At 40.4% G+C, this 23,284-nt stretch overlaps 1 protein-coding gene across 2 annotated transcripts in view; it reads right to left on the reverse strand.

The window, feature by feature from the left end:
• Positions 1–9,198: 9,198 nt before the first annotated feature.
• GLCCI1 (glucocorticoid induced 1) overlaps positions 9,199–23,284 on the reverse strand; it is a 100,581-nt gene continuing 86,495 nt past the window's right edge. For both annotated transcript variants that reach the window (XM_077856781.1, XM_077856782.1), the window contains exons 7-8: positions 13,384–13,504; positions 9,199–12,220 (exon numbers count right to left, since the gene is read on the reverse strand). In XM_077856781.1, the coding sequence (XP_077712907.1) occupies positions 11,860–12,220; positions 13,384–13,504 (482 nt within the window). In that variant the 3' untranslated portion in view covers positions 9,199–11,859. The remainder of the gene's footprint in view (positions 12,221–13,383; positions 13,505–23,284) is intronic.

The raw sequence follows: 23,284 nt of genomic DNA on the forward strand, positions 1-23,284 counted from the left end.
GAGGGTTTTTTTTTTTTTTTTAATGGATTATCTAATTTTCTTTCTGGAAGGCAAGGGTCCCGTGATACTAGCGGTTCTGGCTTCTGACAGGAGACGAGGACAGCTCCGTGGGGGTGCGGAGGAGAGCGGTATTGTCCACACACCCTCGCGGGCCCTTCCACGCAGTCCCGGCTCCCGCTCTGCTGCGAGCGACGTGGTCTTCGCTAGGAGCTCAGCCCTAAGCGGCAGGACGCCCTGGTCTGGGCTGACTAGCTCGGGAAGCCGGGGTGGTAGGCCCGGCGCAGTAGCTTCTCACCCACAGGGGAGTCCGAGTTGATCGGCTTCTCCCGCCTTTGCTTCCAGCTGGTGACGGTATGAAACAATGTCAGTTACCAAAGCATCCGCGCCAGAATTCGCAGAAGCAACGCACACGGTTCCTGTAAAGTGGCGGGAGCCTCCTGAGCCGTCAGGAACCGAGCAGGCAAGACGTCCGGTATGGACCAATCCACAGTGGAGCAGAGGACAAGGCCGGTAGCGGCCAGACCACAGAATCGGCCCAAGTCGCTTCGTCCGCGCGGGCACCTGCTCCGCTGCTGCTCCTCCAAACTTGTTGAGTCGATTGCACCACTTTGTATTTTCCTCTGAAAATAGAACTTTTGGCCTTAAAATACCTATCCTGCCTTCTGACAATTAATTAGTAGAAATCTGACCCGAGGGCCCTACTGTTCTCAACATGCCCAAATGCTTGCATTTGTAGAGTTCTCAAGCATTTGGCTGTGCTCGTTGAAGCGCTGTTCTCCTGGAGAACGTGATTAACTTTGAACTCTGATCCACAGGTTCTTGATCAATCTCTTCCTTTCTTCCCTGCTCCTACTGCCTGACATTTTGCAGCACTTCCGTGGTACGACCAAAAACACAATGAGATGCACCTTCTCCCACTTCTGGGCTATGCCCCCAGGGAAAGATCCGTGTTGGATAACTGCTGGCTGGCCTTTGCAATAGGGTAAGCAACTTTTAAAAAATTTGCCCTAGCAGATTGCCGATGAAAAGTGCTCAGGAAACCTCTGAAATCGGACACAGGTCTGCATCCAGACCCTTCTGCCATCCAAGGAAGAGGCAGTTGATTTTAGAAATGCCTCATCAGTAGAGGCCGGATTATGTATCAGCCGAGGCTTCCTTTTTCAGCTTCTTCCCAGGGAGCTCTTTTACTGATTTTGGTCTGGGGTGTCTCCTTGCTGGTATTTCTGGACCTGATCTGTGGTGCCCCAAGGGTCATTACCACAGTTAGAGCATCGTTTGCCATACCCCTGTTCCGGCACAGACAGAAGGCTTTCTCAAGACTCAGCACTTGACAGATCAACACCCTTGCTTCCATTCTCTTCCTACAGTTCATTGCTATTCCGATGGCTGGGTTATAAACTCTTTCATCCCTGTTATAAACTCTATTCTGGTCCAGGAATTTATGGACCTCTTAACTTCGAGAGTTCTGTTCATCCTCCGAGATATGTAATTTTTGCGTGTGAAAATGCACCTCTGTGGATTTTTTTTTTTTCCTGAGGAAATGGTCCAGAGCTTCCATAAATTCTCAAAGGGGTCGATAAACAATAAAAGTCAGAATCATGCTAATCACAGGTTTCAGGCTGACGCAGGTGGTGTGGATGTGACTGGAACTTCCTCTGAGCACTAAAAGCCTGTCTCATGCATGTGTAAGTGAGCAGGAGGTTCCTCTGGCCACCTTTCCCTGCAGGGAAGTCACAACCATCCTGGACTGTTTCCTCTCTCCTGGCCCTGGATGGCTGAGTTGGCCATGCGAGGGCCTCAGCAGTCAAACTGAGGGGTATTTTTATCCTGCCAAAAGGAGCTGCCGTCCTGGGTGAGCTGTGACTTTGGCTCCAGCTGGAAAGGAAGAAGCTAGCAGGGAGAGAACAAATCCTGACCACCACTACCCCGAGCTCTTGCTACCTGCATTCTGCTACCCATCTGTTACCTGCCCTCAGAACCAGCCCCAGGGGGAACCCTGGCTTCTTTAGCTTGGGCTTCAATGGCGAGCCTGGGGTGAGAGAAGCCCAGAACCAAACAGGCTGGTTTTTCCGCCCTATAAACCAGGCCTGTGGTTAAAGACAAAGCACCTGGAAAAGATGGGAGCGGGCCCAGGCTGAAGCCTGAAGTGTCCGATCTTCTGGCCTCGCCTTTCCAGGTAAGCAAGCAAAGGGAGCTGGGAACATAGGTGCACGCTGAGCAGGGAAGACGTGGAGGCTTTGGGAGAACCAGGTGGGAGGCACACACTCGGGTTTTCTGCCTGGCAGCCGGGGGTGGATGCCTGACCCACCTACTGAAGGTGAGGAGAGATGCAGATGAAATGACAGTGAACAGCAGAGGAAGAAGTAGGGCCATCCACTGAATGTCCCTGAGGACATTAGAGACAGATTTTAGGCTCAGTGGAACCATGTTTATGGCTTTATCACCTTCACATTTCTTATGCCACATGGACTATGGAAAATAAAAACAGCTATTATCCATGGGGAGCCTTATGCCAGGCACTGTGCTAGGGACACATAAGTCCCTTTCATCCTCTTAATTACCCTACAGAGTAGGAATTTTTTTTGCCATGTTGAGTTCTAATTTTGAATTACAATTCAAATACCTTAAAATTTCTTCTTTTAAGGTATATGACTCAGTGATTTTTTAGTATATTCACAAGATTCCACAACCATCACCATTATCCAATTCCAGAACACTTTTCATTACCTCCAGGAGGAACTCTGTACCCATTAGCAATGACTCCCCATTCTGCCCTACCCCAGACCCTGGTGACCATTAATCTCCTTTCTGCCTTTATGGGTTTGCCTGTAATGGACATTTCATATGACTGGAATCCTATAGATGATCTTTTGTAACTGGCTTCTTTCACTTAGTGAAAATGTGCCACATTGTAGCACATATTAGTACTTTATTCCTTTTTGTCACTAATATTCAGTTGTATGGCTCTAGCACATTTATCCAGTCATTAAATTTATGGGCATTAGAATTCTTTCCATTTTTTGGCTATTATGTATGATGCCGCTGTGAGCATTTGTGTATACATTTTTGTGTACACATAAGTTCTTACTGTCTTGGGTCTACACCAAGAAGAACATTGCTGGTCACATTCTTAACCTTTCAAGGAACTGCTAGATTGTTTCCCAAAGTGGCTGCACTAATTTACAGGATCAGCAGCGGTATGTGAGCGTTCTGATTTCACCATATCCTCACCAACACTTGTAGTTACTCGTCTTTATGATTATAACCATCGTAGTGGGCATGAAGTGGTATCTCATTGTGGTTTTAATTTGCATTTTCCTAATGAAAGGTAGGTATTTGCCCTGCACTGAATTGTGTCTCCCCCAAGATTCAGATGTTGGAGCTGTTGATTCATATATTGTAAACCCCCAAAATTCAGTGTATTTGGAGACAGGGCTTTGGGAGGGCATTAAGGTAAAATGAGGTGCTAAGGGTGGGGGCCCCATCTGACAGGATAGTGTCCTAAGAGACAGAGGAAAGACCACGTGAGGACAAAGCATCTGCAAGACAGAAAGGCTTTCCTAGAAACCAGATGCTGCTGGACCTTGATCTGGGACTTCCTTTCTCTAGAACTGCGAGAAATAAATTTCTGTTGTCTAAGCACCCCCAGCCTGGGTTGTTTCATTACGGCAAGAGCTGAGAATTCTTAGCGCTGTTTTACAAATGGAAACTTCTAGGATCATTTTGTCTGATGGTCAGACCTGGACCATATTCCCCTATGCTACACTGCCTCTGGCTTCCAGCGGTCGGGAGGGACAGGGTTCTACCCAGATGGGCCTGCCAGCTGACCGAAATCACAAGTGGCAAAGGGCTGAGACTCAATTTGGTGAGTAAGGGGGAGAAACTTACCAAGAAGGAGAAATAAGCAAATGTCTGAACCTTCAAGTTGCTTCCTGCCCCACGGGCTTATGCCAGTTACAGATTCAAAGATCATAGGAGGAGCCAAATCCTACCCTGGTGATTCTCAAGCCAAGGAATCTACTGCAGCTCATCTAGGGCCTAGATCCCCAATCTTCTCTAATACAGTGCTGGTCAACATCCACCTCACATGCATCCACCTCAGGCAATTTCTGTAAAACGAGATTAAACAACTCTCAATAAAGAGTGTATTGAAAAATTTGAATCACATTCAAGAAGAATCTCTTGGCCATTTTCAGGTTTCTACAGTTTTCTAGATGAGGCAGTTCAAGAAGTATAAGTGAGGGGATCCCTGGGTGGCTCGGTGGTTTAGTGCCTGCCTTTGGCCCAGGACGTGATCCTGGAGTCCTGGGATCGAGTCCCACATCGGGCTCCCTGCATGGAGCCTGCTTCTCCCTCTGCCTGTGTCTCTGCCTCTCTCTCTCTCTCTCTCCCTCTCTCATGAATAAATAAAATATTAAAAAAAAAAAGAAGTATAAGTGACAATACAGATTTCTGTGCTCTCTGGTGCCCACTTCATAAATCCATCTCAACTGAGGAGAGGGTAGATAGCATGGGCCACACTCCAGGAGGGAATGCTGTGTCCTCTGACTACAACTCCAGACTTACCCAAATGCCATTTGAGGCTTAAATAATTTAATCCTATATACTTGAGCATGAGGGTGTTGGGCCCATTTTTTTTTTTTTTTTTTTTCTGGGAAAGTGGCAAGGGAAAGATACTAAATGTATGTTTGGATTCTTTCATTGAACCAGAGTTTGCTCTACCAGGCCTTCACTCCAGCTACCTTGATTTTAAGAGATCTGCAGCTCCTTTCTATTAAAACGAAATCTTTTGTTGCCATATCCTTCCTTTTATCTCCCCCCCCCCTTGATATCTAGAAATTAAGGTGCATTTTCTCTCAAATTATAAGGTTTCTAAGAAAACTTAGGAAAACAGACATGCAAATGTTAAAGACAAATTATCCACAACCCAAGCATAACCACTATTAATTTTTATACATTCTTCATGTCTTTTTTTACTCACATATTTTTTTTTAACAAAACTAAGAGGTCACATGGGTTTGTAACGGGCTTTTCATCCCTTAGGGTACATGCTGCCAAGTTCTTGTTCAGAAAGGTTGTAACAATTTATTCTTCTAATAGATGTGAGAGTGACTGTAATACCCCTACCACCCCCTCAGCACCGAATATCCTCCTTCTTTTTAATCTTTGCCAATTTAAAGGCAACAAATTATTGTTTTAATTTTGCATTGCTTTGATTACTAGTGAGATTAAACATTTATTTTGATGTTGATCACTTCCCTTGAATTTTGCCTTGCCTTTTTATTAGGGACTATGAGAAGCAGTCAGTCCTATCCACTTTCTGTGGCAGACTGGATGATGATGGTTGGTGAGAAGGTGGGTGTGGACATAGGGAAGAGGATGGCCAGCCGTGCTGCAGAAAGAAGGTCATGTTGCTTGCTTGTCTTTTATGAAATGTGACAAAAGGAATACATACTCATTGCCAGAAAAAGAAAAGTAGATATTTCAAAAGGACACATTATTGTGAAAGCTCATCTCGGCACTCTCTTCCCCTTTCCCATAGGCCGTATTTCACAGGTGTAACCATCTTCAGGCCCTCTCCCCATGTGACTGTCTTCCAGCAGGACCGGCTACAATGGTCACAGACTTAGGGGAGTGATAGGGAGAAAGGATCGGGGATTGGAAAAGGAACCATACAATAGCTCCCAGGGTGGCCACAGGGAAGGGAAGCAGGAGAGACCACACCAGGTTTTTGTCTGTAATCAAATGGGCAGATGGAGAGTGAGTTAAGATTACCCTGTCTGCCTTGATTTCAGTCCATATGAAAAATGGCAGGCTGTTTATTGCAGCACATGAGCAGTGTCCTTTGTTAACTTTTGTCCCTTGAGTGTAACCCCTTTCCTTTACAAAGTGGAATAGAAAACCTGAGAAATGGTTTGCCTTTCCCGCATGAACCCTCCTCCCCATTTAACAGGTCCTTGTGGAGCCGTACATCCACCTTTTATCCCGCTTGCTTCCAGACAGTGGTTTGAAATAACATCCACTGCCTATGGGATCTTACTCAATTATGGCTAAAGGAATGTCATCAAAGTCATTCTTAAAACTGATGCCAAGACTTGCGTTGAATTTATAGTGTGAAAGGGAACCCATTCCTTGTTATCAGAAAATCATTTGTAGGAAAAGTGATCTAATTATTCAAAATCTTAGTGTTAAGAAAATGGCTGTTTTAAATGGGAGGGGCCGTCACCAAACTGACCTGGAACCTTTCAAACAATTTTCCTCTCTTCTTTGGGAGATGCAAACGCCTGTGAAATGGAATAGGCCATCTCAGAACCAATGGTTCACCAGCCTTCCATCGAGGTGGAAGTATTTCTCATTTTCTTGAGATTCTGCTTTTTCTTTTTTCCCAGCGTTGAAAGCTGATCACCTATCTCACCTCTTCTTGCATCATTTTCCATAGGGGGTGCTTTTCCGCAAGGGTTTAATTTTCCCCAGTAGTTGTCTTAGATAAGATGGTTTAATATTAGACAAGATAATTTTTAGGCACATATAGTATACTTACCTTGTGAGTTTGAGTAACAAAATCCTGCATGAGGAAGCTTCGTCTTCAACCTAGTCCAACCGGGCTTTTTTCCCCAGTAAGTGTTCATTCTGAAAAGCTTTGTTTTCTGAACTCAGGGGACAGGATGGCATAGGAAGACCCTAGGTGATGTTGCTGGCTTTAACAGGTGGACGTGCGTGGGGAGAGGCACACAGGGCAGTCGCCACGATGTAGTCGTTGTCCAAGCCTATGTGACAGATCACCCCCAGACTCAGCACTTTGAAACCACGCACTACTTATCTCCCACGGTCTCTGAGTGTCGGGAACCCAGGCGTGGTTTAGCAGGCCTGGCTCCCGGTGTCCCATGAGGCTGCAGAGCCAAGCTGCTGGCTGGGCTTGTAGTCATCTCAAGGCTCAACCGGGGCTGAAGGATCTGCTTCCAAGCTCACCCACACGGCTGCTGGCAGGGCCCTCAGTTCCTCGTTAGCTGGCAGCCATAGCTACTTGCCACGTGGGTCTCTCTCCACAGACTTCCTGAGTGTCCTTGCAACACAGTTTCTCCCATAGCCAGGGATCCACGAGAGTACACACCCAGGACACAAGCCTGTCTCTTTACATCCTGACCTTGGACGTGACAGCCCATCACTGCTCTATCCCACTCATAAGCAAGTCCTGCCCATGAACTTCAAGGGGAGAAAAATGAAGCTCTACCAAAGAGAGGGGTATCAAAGAATTTGTGGACATATTTTAACAATAACCGCGTGTGCAAGTTACCTATATCCAGTTTGCTCTTTGGTCTGTGGCAAAGGTCGGTACATTTTTTCTGTGAAAGACCAGAGAGTAAAATATTATTTTAGGCACTGTGGGCCAGACTGTCTCTATTGCAACTACTGAACTCTGCCCCTGTATTGCAAAATAGCCATAGGCAATACATAGTGTGGCTTAGTTTCAGGAAGATTTTATTTACACAAACAGGCGTGGGGCAGAATTGGCCACAGACAGGAGTTGGCTGGCCCCTGGTCTAGCGTGCTACACGGTTGTGTTTCCATGGCATCAGAATCCCATTTCGAATGAAATTCATCCATCAGACATAGCTGTCTGACCTGCAGCTTGAAATTTAGCAGCGAGGTAACAGGAAGACAGGCAAATGTTGAGAGATTTAGGTAGCGGGAAACCCTTGAGGACCTAGAATCCCAGCTGTCCTCTGGGAAAAAAGGAAGAATCGGAATGTAAAGGAAAAAAGCTGATGTGGTACAACACGGGACAAGACAGGGTCTTCATTCCAGTTCATCAAGGAAGCAGAGAGGAGGCGGGAAGTCTGAGAGGAAACGTCCTCTACATAACCAGAACTGTGGGGCTAGATTATAGCATTCTGGGTCTGGAACGCTATGAATAAAAGGACCCATCTTCACAAAGCTCCCAAAGAGCCCCGAGTTCGCTAAAGGTGTGTAGAGGGGAAAAAAAGACTTGTGAGTGCCTCAGAGGGGGTTGAAGGCAGGAAGTGCGGGAATGTGTAGGAATAATGGAACTTCAGGGCTGGAAGGGGTGGGGGCGATGGTTTATTTTGCAATATTCATAAATAAACTTCAAGTGATTATTTTCAACTAACATAAGGCTAAGCATATATATATAATGTATATATTTCTCCCTCCGTGTTCTTTAGGTGTAGTGTTGCAGATACTGACTTGTTCCCCAGGGCTGTTCATATTAAGCTGCTGCTACCGAGTCAAGCAGAGATGGAATTGAGAATTTCACTTTCCTTTCACAGCCCCCTGCAATGGAACTTTTAATCGAAGATGCATAGTTTTCTGCCTAAATTATGCATCATCCTCCAGAAGATGGTTGATAAATCTTACCATTTAAAAAGTTATGCTTTGCTTTTTTTTTTTTTTTTTCCAGCCCCAAACACAGCCACTTGTCATTTTTAGGTTAATTTTAAAGGAAAAATCTTATCAACCTCTTTGATGAGATGTGCTTCAGAAATGAAGAACAACACTCTGCTAGTAAATTACTTCTCAAAGTGGTTTGTTTTCGCTCTCAGGCCATCATGGGGCCTATCATGACCCTATTTGGATAACTGGGCATAACATCAACATTCCTTTGTTAAGGTTTTCTTCCTCTTATCCGGAACCTAAAGCAAAATAAAGAGCAAAACATCTTTAAAAATCTTTGCTGCAGTTTTCTTTGCAAGAAATACCCCCACTTTGGGGATCCCTGGGTGGCTCAGTGATTTAGCGCCTGCCTTCGGCCCAGGGTATGATCCTGGAGTCCTGGGATCAAGTCCCACATCGGGCTCCCTGGATGGAGCCTGCTTCTCCCTCTGCCTATATCTCTGCCTCTCTCTCTCTGTGTGTGTCTCTCATGAATAGATAGATGAAAATCCTAAAAAAAAAAAAAAAATTACTTCCATAAAGAATTCTTCGGTATAAAATAAAGATGTGAGGACAGTTACTGGGAACTTTAGTCACCCAGCTTCTTATCCTGTGATGGAAAGTGTTTAAATGACATGTCAAGAGGCAACCAGGCTGTGGGAATGTGATGCAGTCAGAATCCCTCTAGTGCCAGAGATGCAGGTCAGAATTCAGTGAGCACTGGATATCACCATCACCCTGACTGGAGTCCATCTCTGTCAGGCAAGGGGCTAACGACCCAGTCATTCCAAAGACATATGTGGACTATTCCAGTTTTACTAATAACTTTATTTAAATAAGACACAGGAACTTCTATACTGAAAAAATACAAAACAAAAGCCACACATTTCCTTGTGTAAAGCCATATTGTATGGTAACTCGAATACTGTTCAGCGCAGTGGCTAGAATTAAACAGTACAACTATATACAAAATTTAAACAATTTCTGACAAATTTCTACAGCTGGATGTAGGATACATTTGAGCTCAACAACTTCTGGGAAATTTACATGGCAAAGCATAAGCTTTAACACATTTGGTTCAAAACTTTAATATATGCTAAGAACAAATGTACAACACAATTAATATTTAGTTTCTCATGAGAAAATAAAAGCACATGTCACTATAAATATCATACATCAGATTTCATCACCAAAAAAGCATTCAGTCCATCTTTCAGAAATTGATATTGATATCAACTATTGCATTGTATTTGGACAAAAGCAGAGCTTAAGATCAACACATTATGTAATGCTAAACCAGATATCAGAAGTTAATGGAGCTCATATTTATCTTACAGAACTAATAATTTTCTCCCTTTAACCATAATCTACAAAATATAGTATTTTCATCAAGGCCTGAGATTATTAGGGTTAAAGGTGTCTGCTGCTGAAGAGATTGTTTTAAAAGGTTCCCCTGTGAAAATGGCAAAAGTAAACTGAGTCCTTTTCCATGACAGTCTCCTACAATATAACACTGACTAAAGGAGCCAGAATGCACCTTCAGGAGAGAATATTACTGCAAACTTTGGTGGAAAGAAGATAATTGGGATCATGACAAAATAATACACAGAATACATACACACACATATACATATACATACATACATATATATATATATATATCATTTCTTAAAAAAATCAATGGTGTTGCTTTCTTCTCTATCACCTCTTCCTTCTTCAACCTCTTTAGAAAATAAAACAAAGAAATCCCGAGGAATGACTGAAGGGAACTGAAACGTTCCTGTAACTGTAGGCATCTTATTCCCCTAATTCTTAAGAAAACTGTGCCATATACTGTAGGTACAGATGAAACAACTCTATGCTTTATTGAACTGAAAGCAATGGAATAAAGATACAAAAACTTCCCTTTGCTTCTGGAGACTCTCTTTGTGCTGTAGATAACAAAGTCTGAGAGTTGGGCTCTTCCACTGACCAGTCGGTAGGGGGGGGAGGGGGGGAATATCTGGGGCTCTCTTCACACAACGCTGTTGACAATTCAGGTCAAGTCTGCAAGTTCAAGGCAATTTACTTGAGCTTATGCTTTACTTTAGACATCTGAAATACTAAGAACCAGTCATGATCTTGTGAGGAGAGGCTTGAAGAGGCAGTCGCAAACTACTGCTTTTCTAAGTCACCAAGCAACCTGCTTCCCTGTGCTGCCTTACTTCTGAGACCACATGTTCTCTCTCCACATGAACGCAACTCATGCACCTCCACTGCTTAAGGAAAACAATAACCAAAAGTGTGTTATTTGTAAACCTGCAAATTAAAGAACTTCCGAGAGAGAAACTGAACATCAATATGCCTTTAGCTAAAATGAGAGCATTTCATGACCCTGGTGGCCAACATCAACAAAAAATCTCAGCCATCCCCCGTGAAAGTTCACTTGTTTTGCAATCTAACCTAGGCTTTCTTGTTGTTAAACCTAGGCTTTCTTGTTGTTAAATTCCATCACACGCAATTGGAATGTTTATGTACAGCCTGGTACTGGAGACACTTCATTTGCAACGTTGTAACAGTCATTAACTGAGCAACACCTGAACTTGTTTAAAAAAAAAAAAAGCCACATTTACACATGTTGAAATGCTGAATTAAACAGTTGTTTTAACTCGTAACCTCATGACAAAAGTGATGTCAGACACCACAGATTTGCTGGTTCTCCTCATGTTCACCCATGTCCAGGATTATTGTTCTCCTAGGGTTGAATGCACTTCTTATTCTAAGAATGTGGAATGTAATGAGGAAAGGGAAATGCATAAAATAAGGAAAGGCAAAAGAGTGATGTTCCCTCTTTAGCTTTTTAGCTGTGAAATATTTAATATCCCAATATGATATACATTCCAAGTTACCTGAGTTTAGACTTCAACTGAAGTACCTGAAGCTAGGCCATAGGGGTGGGCACTGTGCAACTGTTGTGGCCATTTATTATTATTATTATTATTATTATTATTATTATTATTATTATTATTTTTTGCATTGTATGTATTACAGAAGTTAGAAACAAACACCTGGATCAATTGTAAACATAATCCTGAAGTACAGTATTTTCCATAGGACAAAACACAGCAAGACATTTTCTATTTAGACAGGCAACTTTTTGATATAGAGCTTATTTATACTGAAGAATCTGGAACAAAACACAGGACACGGTACTAATCTGTCAGACATACTATGAAATGCATAGTCTCCACTGAGAATGCTGAATGACACACACATTTTGCAAGCATCACTGCTTTCCACAAAAACTGCCGAATAGGAGTTCCGTCCCTGCCAAGATCAGTGTTGAGAGATACTTTATGATGCTGATAAGTATTCTGGTGGTGGTGGTGGTGGTGGTGTTCAGAAAGTTTGTCACTCCATGCAGATAAGATGTCTGAGGTCTAGTTCCTAATCCGTGAAGGTAGGGTAGAGGCCAGCTCCCCCTTTGCTTTAGATGATCACATAGTTCTGAGCAGAGAGGTGCTCCTCGGCCTGCAGTTCCTGCAGGAGCTGCTGTTGCTGCTGCTGCTGCTGCTGGGATGGCTGTTGGGCAGAGGCCTCCATGGTGCCCACCGAGCTGGTGTCGTCAGAAAGAGACGTAAAGGAAACCCGGGAGGAGAGCTGCTCGACGGTCAGAGTGGCCAGAGCTGAGCTCTGGCCAGAGTTAGGAGAGTTCTTGAGCATCAGGTCAGAGGCAGGTAAGAGAGGGCCTAGAAGTTTTACAGGACAGAAAGCTGATCCGGTTGGGATGAAATTAACCTTGTTTTTGTCAGGACATGAAAAGAGAGGGGCTGAGATAGGCTGACGAGACCTAAAACCATAAAACAAAATGACATTTACAATCACTCAAAATTTCCAAGCGTTCTGACTTAGCTGGAGTTCTCTACAACGGCTACGATGTGAATGGCAGGGAATGAGTTAAGTGTAGACAGAGGGGTAAACATCTTCCATAGCACAAGTCAGCTGACAGACTACTGATGTACACAGCACTGAGTGGTATTTGAGACTAAAGGATTTTCAAAAAGACTGGGCACATTTTTTCAGAGACCATTCATTTGCTTTCAATCATTTAGGAAGATGGAAAAATGTCCTATGTTATAGTTGAGGATTATGCAAGGTTACAATGACCTTTTCTGTTAAGGAAAAGTGTAATGGGACAGGGATTACCCAGCCATAGATTTGGTTTTAAGCATTTCCTCCTTTTTCTGTATTACTATACATACGTCTAACAACAGATCAGGGAAAAATAAAAAAGTTTCTATAGTTTTCCAAGAGCCAGTCAGCCCAACAGAGCAGAGTCCTCAAGCCTCTCCTCTCCTCTCATTCCCAGGAACTAAGCCATCAACTCCTGCAAGACCGGTCTCTGTCCCTTCCCAGGTTGCAAGAGTACAGCGGCCTCCCCCAGTCGTGCACTGGGACAAAGGGATGAGTGAGTCCAAGAGCCATACAGTCTTTTTTTTTTTTAGCTACTCTGCCAGGTATTTAGAGCATGAACCTCTTTTCCTTTAATCTCTAATTTATGCACACCTCATTTCAAAAAGAAAAAAAATCTGTGAATGAGAAGTCTACATTAAAGGAGCACACATGCTGCATGTGTCTACAGGGAGACAAGTTCATTTCCTTCTGGCTTGTGGGATCGCTGTCCTAAGGCCAGTCACACTCGGGATGTTAACTGCCGCTAAACGCCTTCTTGTTAGCCATCCAGATTAATAGAGCTTTTGAAAGGAAAAGTCTTAGTGATTAAAAATAGATCTTTTAGGCAGCAGGGAAGAATTTCCAAGTTTCTTTGTATTAGCTTATGTATTTCCAATACTCCACTAAGATCCCTTCAGCCTATTCAATTCTCTTTTCATAATTTGGTTTTGAAACACATTATCAGCTGGATGGAGTAGTTGATTCATCTGTAATCAACTGGTCTCAATAAAAAGCTTTACAGCTTTGCAGATCCCAGCTGATAGAAAAGACATTACTTACGCCATTTCCTCAAAGACCTTCACTCGCTCACATCCCTCTGGGGGCTCCCGTTTGAACATGTAGCTGTTGTTTGGTTTGGGAGATGAAGCGTACTTGGGTAACGGTGAGCTACTCCCACTGTCTGTAAATTTAAAGCAGTTATATTAACTAGTGATTGAAAGCTCTTTTAAATTAAGTTTGATTTCCAAACAAGCAGCCTTTTGCACAGTTTATCCACTATGGCCCCTTTGCTTCCACCACAGAGCTTCCTTTATTGCAAAGCTATTACTAACACTCTCATGTAGTACATTTCTAAGAAATAAAAGCTTTGATGCAACAGTAATCTGCTGTACCACAGAACATAAAAAGAGGATATTTTGGTCGAGTAACTGCATTTTGAATAAGGTAGGGCTATAATCTTGAAAACAAATACAGTAGTATGTATTTCAAAATGTAAATGAATGGGGTAATATGTATAAATCATTCAAAAAGAATTACAAGAGAGTATAATACAGGCTCCTCTATGTTTTCTCAATGTCCAACCAATTTAATTGAAAATTTTAGTACGCGGAATGATCTTCATTACAAATGTTCTTAGCAGAAACCTTACTTTTACTAAACACCATGAATAAATGTATGCAGGTGACAAAACAGGTTTATGACACATAATGTCCTTTTCCCTTAGCCCACTATGAAAAACAGAATTTGCTCAGAATTTTGCCTTTAAAATGTTCATGTAAAATAATTTTCCAGCAGTTTGTACTTTTTGCTACTAGAAGCATGAGAAATCTAAAAGCATCTCTACCTAACATGTTTTCTTCATATTTTTGACCAAGAAAATGGTCTATTCATTAAAAGTCATAAAACCTATATGTAATTTCTCCCTTTCCTACCTGGCAAAGGATTTTGGAAATTCAAATCCACCAAAATGTGTCATTATCTTTGTAAGATGCCAAGTTGTTAAAGTCAGTAACATACCTGTATAAATACAAAAGTCCCATTTAAACAAATTCTGACCTAATGCAAACCAATCCCTACTGCTAAAATACTAAGCACACGATCTATTGAGATGTATTATTTTTATGTATATTTTTGAAAGATGGCATTGGTCACCATAATTACATTTGTCACCATTTTGATGAGTTGCTTTAGTTTAGGCTACAGAACACAGCACAACATTCAGAATCTGAGTAACAGGGATGTTTTTATCATCATTAATGAACTGTAATATATGCTCAGAAAGTAGACTCTTGAGGCACACTTAGAGTATTTGGTGAATGATTCAAAGAGCATCTATGTTAGTCTTGGGAATGGAGATGCGTGCTTATGTTTAAATATGGCAATAATTCTGGCTGGGAAACCACTGCCTACAGAATAACAAGGCCACATCACTGTGAAACCTAGAAAACCACCACTCAGTTCCTCCATCATTACTGTTACGTGCATTCTTACAGATTATACATAGTCTGTTGGGAGGGATGGTTCTTAAAATTAAATTCGGTTTCTTCATGTGCCATTCAGATTAAAGGATTTTCTTAGATTTGACATTTGCCTTCTATCGCTTAAAGGGTAGGCAAGAGGGAGAATATAATTTTCTCTCTTAGGTGGATGCAAAACCTCATCAGCTGGCCTAGAGTCTGAGTTTGCTGCTCTATACTCGAGGGAGACTAGACCAAAAAGATTGGTCCACAATCAAAAAGTGGTGAGAACAAGGCCTTCAGCTCCGTGTAATACAAAAATACACCCCAGCTGCGCTTTCCCATCCGAGCAGCAACAAGCCCTGTAAAGGCAATGCGAGACCAAGTGGAGGTGACCCATGACGCTTCCGTGGACCTTCCTGTTGGTGACAGCAGTCCCCAGGGAGGGCACAATTAGCCTGAAGCCATGGACTTGACAGCCGTGAGGACTCGCCTCAGGAGCAAGTCAGAAAAGTCACCTTGGCCACAGCTGCAGTCTTCTGGGCTCTACTCTATGACGTCACAAGACCTACCGCAGGATTCCTCTCATGACTTTATTAATAGCTTCAAGGCTCTCGCAGAATTTAAAGCTAGATGGGAAATCTACAAAACTGATTATCTTCCTATTAACATCTGCAATAAATTAGTGTTTCTTCCTAAATTTTTTTTAATTTCAGAGGCTTATATTTTTACAGAGTTTTACCCACTTAAACACTCTTGTTCTTTTTTTTTGGGGGGGTGGTGCTGATTCATGTTAGATAAAAAATAAACATGCTGCTATCCTAGAAAGACAGTATTCAGTACTATTATATGACTGTTCAGTTAAAAAAGTTGGGAGTTTGTGGTGGTGTTGAGTATATATATATATATATATATATATATATATATATATATACACACACACACACACATACATACACACACACACACATACACATTTGAACACTTGGTGGTCTGGAAAGAAAAAAAGGCTTGAAAAAAAAATTGAAACCATCAACAGATTTGTCCAACTGGAGTTTTTCCCTCAGATAAGTATGCAATCTGGAAGAGGACAAAGAGGAATAGGGAATGGAGACACCTCATCTGTGGGTTCAGCTCTGTTACTAGTTGTATAACTGAACACAACTGCCTTTCTGAGTTTCTAGATAACTAAAGGAATTATCACTCCTAACTAAAATTCTGTGACATTTTTAAGGGTTCTAACATACAAGGTATTATTTTGCTTTACAAAATGGCATGATTTAAGAACACCCCAGATAGGGGCACCTGTGTGGCACAGTCATTAAGTATCTGACTCTTGGTTTCAGCTCAGGTTGTGATCTCAGGCTCATGAGGTCAAGCCCTGATAATCTACAAAACTGATTATCTTCCTATTAACATCTACAATAAATTAGTGTTTCTTCCTCATGTTCAGCGCAGAGTCTACTTAAGATTCTCTGCCCCTCCCCCTACACTCTTTCACACTCTAAAATAAATGAATCTTAAAAAAAATAAATAAAAACAACTCACATGAACAATCTATTCTATCCATTTCAGACTTGGAATCTGATTCATTTAGAACTCTGTATTGAATTTAATAAACCTTTCAGTAAAGGAATAGAAATGTGAGGTAAAGATGCCCACTCAGGAGATTCAAAATGAGAAGTCTCACGGTAATCTTAATTCAATCCCTTCTGTTCACAAGCATGATAAATTTTCACATTCTGTTATTTCTCAGTAGGAAATAACTAGACATGTAGTTCACATTAAATGTTACTTTATGTTCTTAAAACATTACAGCCAATGTCAATAAAATTAGATGTAACAAAGAAGATTATTTCTGTATTTATAACAATCTTATCTATCTTTATAAAGAATCACCCAACTCTGAAAATCAGGGGTACAGAAATATTTTATTGGCTATTTTAACAGATCATACTTATACACATATATCATATTTACCATTAAAATACAAGCAGCTTGTCAAATATTTTTAAATTCATGATAATGAAATAAAGCTTGGAAGAAAATTAGACGTTTTAAATAATGGAATTCCATATAAAAACAGTTATTTTTAACTACATGTACTTTTATAGTTTAAGAGTTTTCTAAATTTCTCCTTTATAATGGCCTTCATTATTTCTGGTATATTAAATATTTCTGGCCCACAATTCCAGTAAAAAAAAAAAAAATCAGATAAGTCATCTTGTGGGTAGGTATGTAAAATCTTTGCCATGGTTCAGTTTTAGCCCTAAGTTTTCCAATGTGCTTTATCTCCTACTATCAGATCACTTAAATTAAATGAAATTAGTACTAAAACAAGCTCTGTAATTATAGAGCAGCAGTTAACTCTGGTTTCACATTAGACTCATCAAGAAATGTTTCAAAAATACCAACATATATACTATTGTCCAGACCTCATCCCTAAGATATGCTGATTTAATTAGCTCTAGAGCTCCTCCCCAGCATGTGCTTTTTTAAAATTTATTTTTATTTTTATTTCTTTTTGTAAAACCCCAAATGCTTTTAAAGCAACGCCTGATTTGAGAACCAATCACGAAAAGGTCAAAACACTGGTTTGGAGTCAGGCTACCTTGCCTGCTTTCTACCAGGCCTAACACCATGACCTAGGTAAAAGTCTGATCCCTTTTTTGAACTGTAAAATGAAACTACTGGTATGATAGCTATGAAAAATATGTGTAGAAGAATTAGGATAGTGCCTGAAACACAGTGAGCTCTCAGTAAATGACTGTAGCAGTAGAAAGAACATACCATTCCTAGTTTGCAAATTTAAAATGGTGAACCATTCAGAAATTAAGTGCCTATTCTACCTTCTCTCATCAGGAAAGTTATTTTTAATAGATCTGCACATTCTACTTCTATTTGGCTACATAAAGGTAAGATTCTGTATCTGGTGGGGAAGTGGGGTAATATTTGCAATATCAGATTCCCCAGTTTAGACTGCCTGGCATGAACTCTGCCAGTTTATAAGGACGTCCTATAGCATATAGAAATCTATTATCTGGAAATGAAAATGAAATGAATGCCTAAAGCACAGATTCTATGGATTCCTCTACAGAGACCTAACCAGTAGAATGTCCTTCTTATTCTATCTTCACAGTAGAGTAAGAGCCTGGGTAAGTGAGGGTAGAGTTCCATCAAAACTATACTCCATGACAGAGGAGGAGTATAATTTAAGGTTAGCCAATAGAATTAGATTAGAAATATGATTGACTAAATAGGACCTAAACAATTACTACTCTAGTATTAAGATTACTTCTTTTCCTTCAGGAAATGAAATTATGAGCTGTAGTGTGGTTTGATGGCCTAATGAAATCAGGAGGGAACACAAAACTGCATAGCCTTTCTTGGCAACAGAATGTGGAACCAGTTGTTATTACGATTGTATTGAAGATGCGTTAACTCCAAGACCAAATTGGGAATGAGTGAGGAGAAAACTTGGCTTTTACAAATAGTCTCTAAGGTGTCTCTAAAATTTCAAAGTCAACCTTTTATGAGAGGGTTACAAAATTTTAATAAAACAAGACTACCAGCTATAGCTGAGATCTCCCTTAGACCAGCATTCAGTAATGGGTAAGGAGGGAAAACTACCATCATAACCTTCACTATGTATATTTTTGCACAAATAAGATTGTGTTCTGAATACTGGGCTTAACTTAGATTCCAAACGTCTGGTGCCATTAATTGGATATCTGTCATATGGGGGGAGGTGTTTTAACTGCTTATTGTTCCCCAAGTAATCACTGAATTGATAAGAATTTGTAAATTAAGCAAACAAATCATTTATTTAATAATAATAATAATAATCCTTTATTTTTGTGTACTCACAATAAATACTTCTTTCACAATCATAATCCTGATATGCAGAATAGGACCTATTATTACCTCCAAATGTGACTTGGAGTCATTGATACTTACTTTGAATTTGACTATCTGACATGGCAGTTAAAAATGAAAGCAAAGTACTTCATTGCACACAGTCCTCAAACCAATTTATGGATTAAAATCCTGTGTCTTGTAAATATAAATCACAGTGGTTAAGCTGAAAATAAATTTCAGATAATACAGAGTATTTTATATCTTGAAAAATAATTAGGGATCTAAGGAAAATCATTCTGACATAATCTTAGTTTTCATATTCTTGAGCTTTTTAAACAGAAATCTTTCCAGGGACATTAGTTTTCAAAAAACTAAAATATGCTGTTCACATTAATCTGCTCCTAAAAAGTATCCTAACAGGGAAAAATAAACACTTCTAATAAAATCACTGTGACTTTAAATGCTCACTTAAATATTTACTGAAAATTAACTATGTACACAATAGAAGGCAAAGCAAAATGCTTTAAATGTTGTCGTACTGTATTATGTAAAACTCCGTATTTACTCGGCCACCCCAATTCTTGCTAAAGAAGAATGGTATAATGTCTTGAGGCAGAAACCAACATGGAATCATAAACTTATTCCTGTTTTCTCCTTAGAGCCTGTTCATTCTCTGATACTCAGTGCCCTCCATCTCCTAAACTAGAATGCTACTGGAACCTGCCATTCATTCATTCTCCCTCACCTCGTTCCATCTACCAGGCACCAGGTGCTGTGGACTCCTCTTTAGTCCCTGTCCCACAAGTCCTCTGCACCCCCAATCTTGCTCTGCCCTGCAACTGTGATTTCCCAATATGGGGGCATAGAACAATCTGCTGACAGCAGGAATATTAGAACATTCCTATATACTTGCTTTCTATCTTGGAGAATAAAGTATGCTTTGCTAGGACATATTTAGTTTGTGGTTTGAATTAAGTACATACATAACTTAGAAACAGGCAAACAGATGAAACTGCTGAAAAGGCGGGTGATAAATCAAGTCTGGAGACCACAGGATGAACTATTCAAACAGCACCTTGTCTTTCTGCTGCTTCTCTCCACGTGCGTAGTTCCACCTGCGTGGGACCCTTTAAAGATACAGCTGGTCACATCCCTTTAGCTGACAAAGATCTTCGCTTGATCCTTCATTTCTCTTAGCAAGGCCTACCAGGTCCCTTATGAAACAATGGCCTTTCTACCTCTCTACTGACTGCTCTCTACTCCCCACCACGCACCTCAGAAACCCACACAGTTTCTGACTGTTCTCCACACACCAGGCCCTTTCACAGCTGAATGCCTGTATAAGGCTATTCCTTCTGCAAGGGCAGCAAGTAGTCATATGAGGTTCCTATAGAAGATCACTGTTGAACTCCAAAGAATTTAGGAAAGTTACTTCATTTTCTTTTTTTTTTTTTAAGTTACTTCATTTTCTATGCCTCAGATTGCCCTTTCTTAAAAACACTAATACTGTCCCTACTCACAGGATTGCAGTGATATTACAAGAAATGACAAGAGTCAAATCACCTGAGCACATGTAGTCATTGGAACAATCCCATGAGGCAGGTACCATCATTATCCCTAATTTATAGATGAAGAAACTGAGATGCAGAGAGGTTTAGTAACTTGCCCCAAGGGTGCATAATTAGTATGTGGCAGAGCAGGGATTCCACCTGGCTGCACCAGAGTTGGAGCTCCTTACGGTTAGGCTCTCTGTCTCACTAAGTTTTGATGATTGATCTCAACTCTAGTGCTCTCACTGGAGATAGGAGGAGGGAACCAGATGATCAATCAAGTTCCTTCCAGTCTAACATGACATGCTTCTAATTAAAATCTTACAGCTCAGCTAATGGCTTCATTAGGCTTGCCTTGTATCAGCCTCACAAGGAGATACAGTGTAAGGACAGCCCATATGTGTTGATATTTCCTCAGCAGAGAAGATAACAGGGAGAAAAAAATAAATACCTCCCCCTTTCCTCTGGCCTAGTTGATATCCTATTTGCTCCCTAGTCATGATAAGAGTGGAAAAGGAGATGGATTTTAGCACTTACTTCTTTTCCCAGAATTTCAACAGAGAATTAGAACTTCATGGCTTCCTCCCCACCAAAGGCCTATCACTAAATTAATTAATTTAATTAAAGATTATTTAATCTTAGTTGTTTAGTTCTCTTTCCTGTCTTGTTTTTTTGGTGACGATGGAGGAGGAGGAGGAGGAGGAGGAGGAGCAGAGGAGGGCCTTATCATGCCCTTCCTGAACATTCAAAAGCCTAACACATATTATTTAACAACCTAAAGACAAAGATACTGATGTTCAACACAGCTATAAAAGTATACCCTTAAAAAATGGACATACCGTAAAAAAAAAATGTCCTAAAGGAATATTCAAAAGAATCCCTGCTAAGCACACCCCATGCTAGTAGGCCCGGCCCTACTCTACTTGTGGAGGATAAAACAATGAGCAAAATGAAGTTACCCGATCCTGCTGGAGCTTATATTCTAGTAAGTAGATAATAGTAGATTATGTGAAATATACATTTGCAGGCATGTTAATACATGTTTGGTTTGTTTCTATTCTAGACTCTGGGTTATAACTATTAGAATGGAGATATATATTTATTAATTCGTTCTGAATTATAAAGAACGACTCATCATCCCCAGAGTGCTAGCACAGCACTGCCATTGGTGCAACTGTGAAGATTTCCCTAAAGGATGGGAGCAGGAATTCACTGGATGCTTCTCATGTGCTGTCAGCCAATGGGAATATACATGATTTTACATGTTATCTTGAAAGAGAGAAACACGGAGATGATGTAGGGACAGGATTCTGGAATAGGTCATCATTAACCTATGGAATAATTCCAGCGTTATTATCTCTATACTCTTTGTAATTTTACAGCCAAGAGGTTGTTCTAGAATAATAAGGCATCCTAGAACTATACGAGGAGAATCTTTTGATAGAGAAATAGCCTCAGTCTCAAAAGCAATGATTTTAAAATGTAGTGGCTAAAAGTATACCCAACATATATCTTTTCACAATATAAAACACAAAAAGAAAAGTACCACAAAATCTCAGCTGATTACGGGCTCTCTAGAAGATAGAGGGTTAAAGTCTGTTAAGGGCAAAGGTCAAAGAAGAGCCCTTAGAGATAAATGCAAATCAAATTAAAATGTAAGTAGAAAGGAATAAGATGATGTCAAAAAGAGTCTCTTTCAAAAGTCTGACTAGGGGCAGTCCTAGACCCAGAAAAAACAAGATAATACTTTATTTTTTTTCTCCCCTGCAACCAGGGGGTATTCAGTCCTAACACTCAAAGTTTGGGAATATTAACATTTATGAGTTAATCATGGTATGAGGTAAATAGGTTTCTATGCATCGGCCTTGGGAATCTCCATCCACATAACATACGTTGTTCTTGTGGGAAAATACAGTTTAAGTTCCAAGTACCCAATTTATGAACTCTTGGAATATAACTGTTAGTAGTTGGCCTGAGTAGAATGGTTCAGTTGACTTCATAATTAGAATAATCAATGTTTCCACAATATCTTGCAAAACTGCAGAATTTGAGAACCGCCAAAGTGAACTGTGCCAAAGATCAACTATAAGTGGCAGGCTCAAGTCTACATCTTGTGGCCTGCCCAGCTCCACTCTGACTACCATTAGGAACGCTGGCAGAGCTGCTAAAAGAGTATTTTGATGCTGCCATCTGTATTAGATAAAGGACTATTTTTCTCCCTTGCATTTTGGGCACAATAATGTAAAAAAAAAATTAGCTTAACTCTTAGGGTATATTCTGAGGATGTCAAGATGAGAGTTCTTATTCTGGATCCTGAGTTCTCCACATGGATCATAATGTAGGAAATATGGTGGTTACTAGGTTAGTGAATCTGACAAGCTTATACATGTGACCAGGCTACTCTTCTAGTCTGTAGGTTACTGGAAAAACCTACCAAAAAGAAAAAAAGAAAAAGAAAAAAGGAATCCCAAACCTGAAAATAATCTCTTAATGGCTGGACCTTTCTCAATAGTCAGAATGTTTTCATCTTAGTACTGCAATTGAAATAGCCAAAGAGAAACCAATATACTTAAAAAAAAAAAAAAAAAAAAAAAAAAAGAAAAGAAAGAAGAAAAGAAAAATCAATATGCTAATTAACTAAAATTATTTTATAGGTCTCAAATTATATATGGTTCATGGAAAAGAATATATATGAAGAAAAGGAAGAAATAATGTTAGCAAAATCAGAAAAAGGATAAGTATATTGCAGATGAGTGATAGAAAAATAATCAGCCCAGCAGTACATCTCTCATGGGAGCATGCATTCATAATGGCTATCCCCCTCTCCTCTCGAGCATACCTATCCAGGTGCCTAACAATGTCTGAACTAGCTTTTCTAGCACAGAAAAAAATTTCTCTAGCATAACTGCAAAATATGTAGGTATTCCACATATATTCTAGTTGACTACAAAATTACAGTATCAATTCTATTTTCATAGTTAATAATACAACCTATTCAAAATCTATAACTTCCATTTTTTTCTTTTTGGAAAGTGCAAATTATAAGACTGAATTAGTATCTTTAAAGAAAACACAAAATTCGAACAGTAATGAGTC

Source organism: Canis aureus, chromosome 18, assembly GCF_053574225.1.
Source record: "Canis aureus isolate CA01 chromosome 18, VMU_Caureus_v.1.0, whole genome shotgun sequence".
NCBI classification, from domain to species: domain Eukaryota; kingdom Metazoa; phylum Chordata; class Mammalia; order Carnivora; family Canidae; genus Canis; species Canis aureus.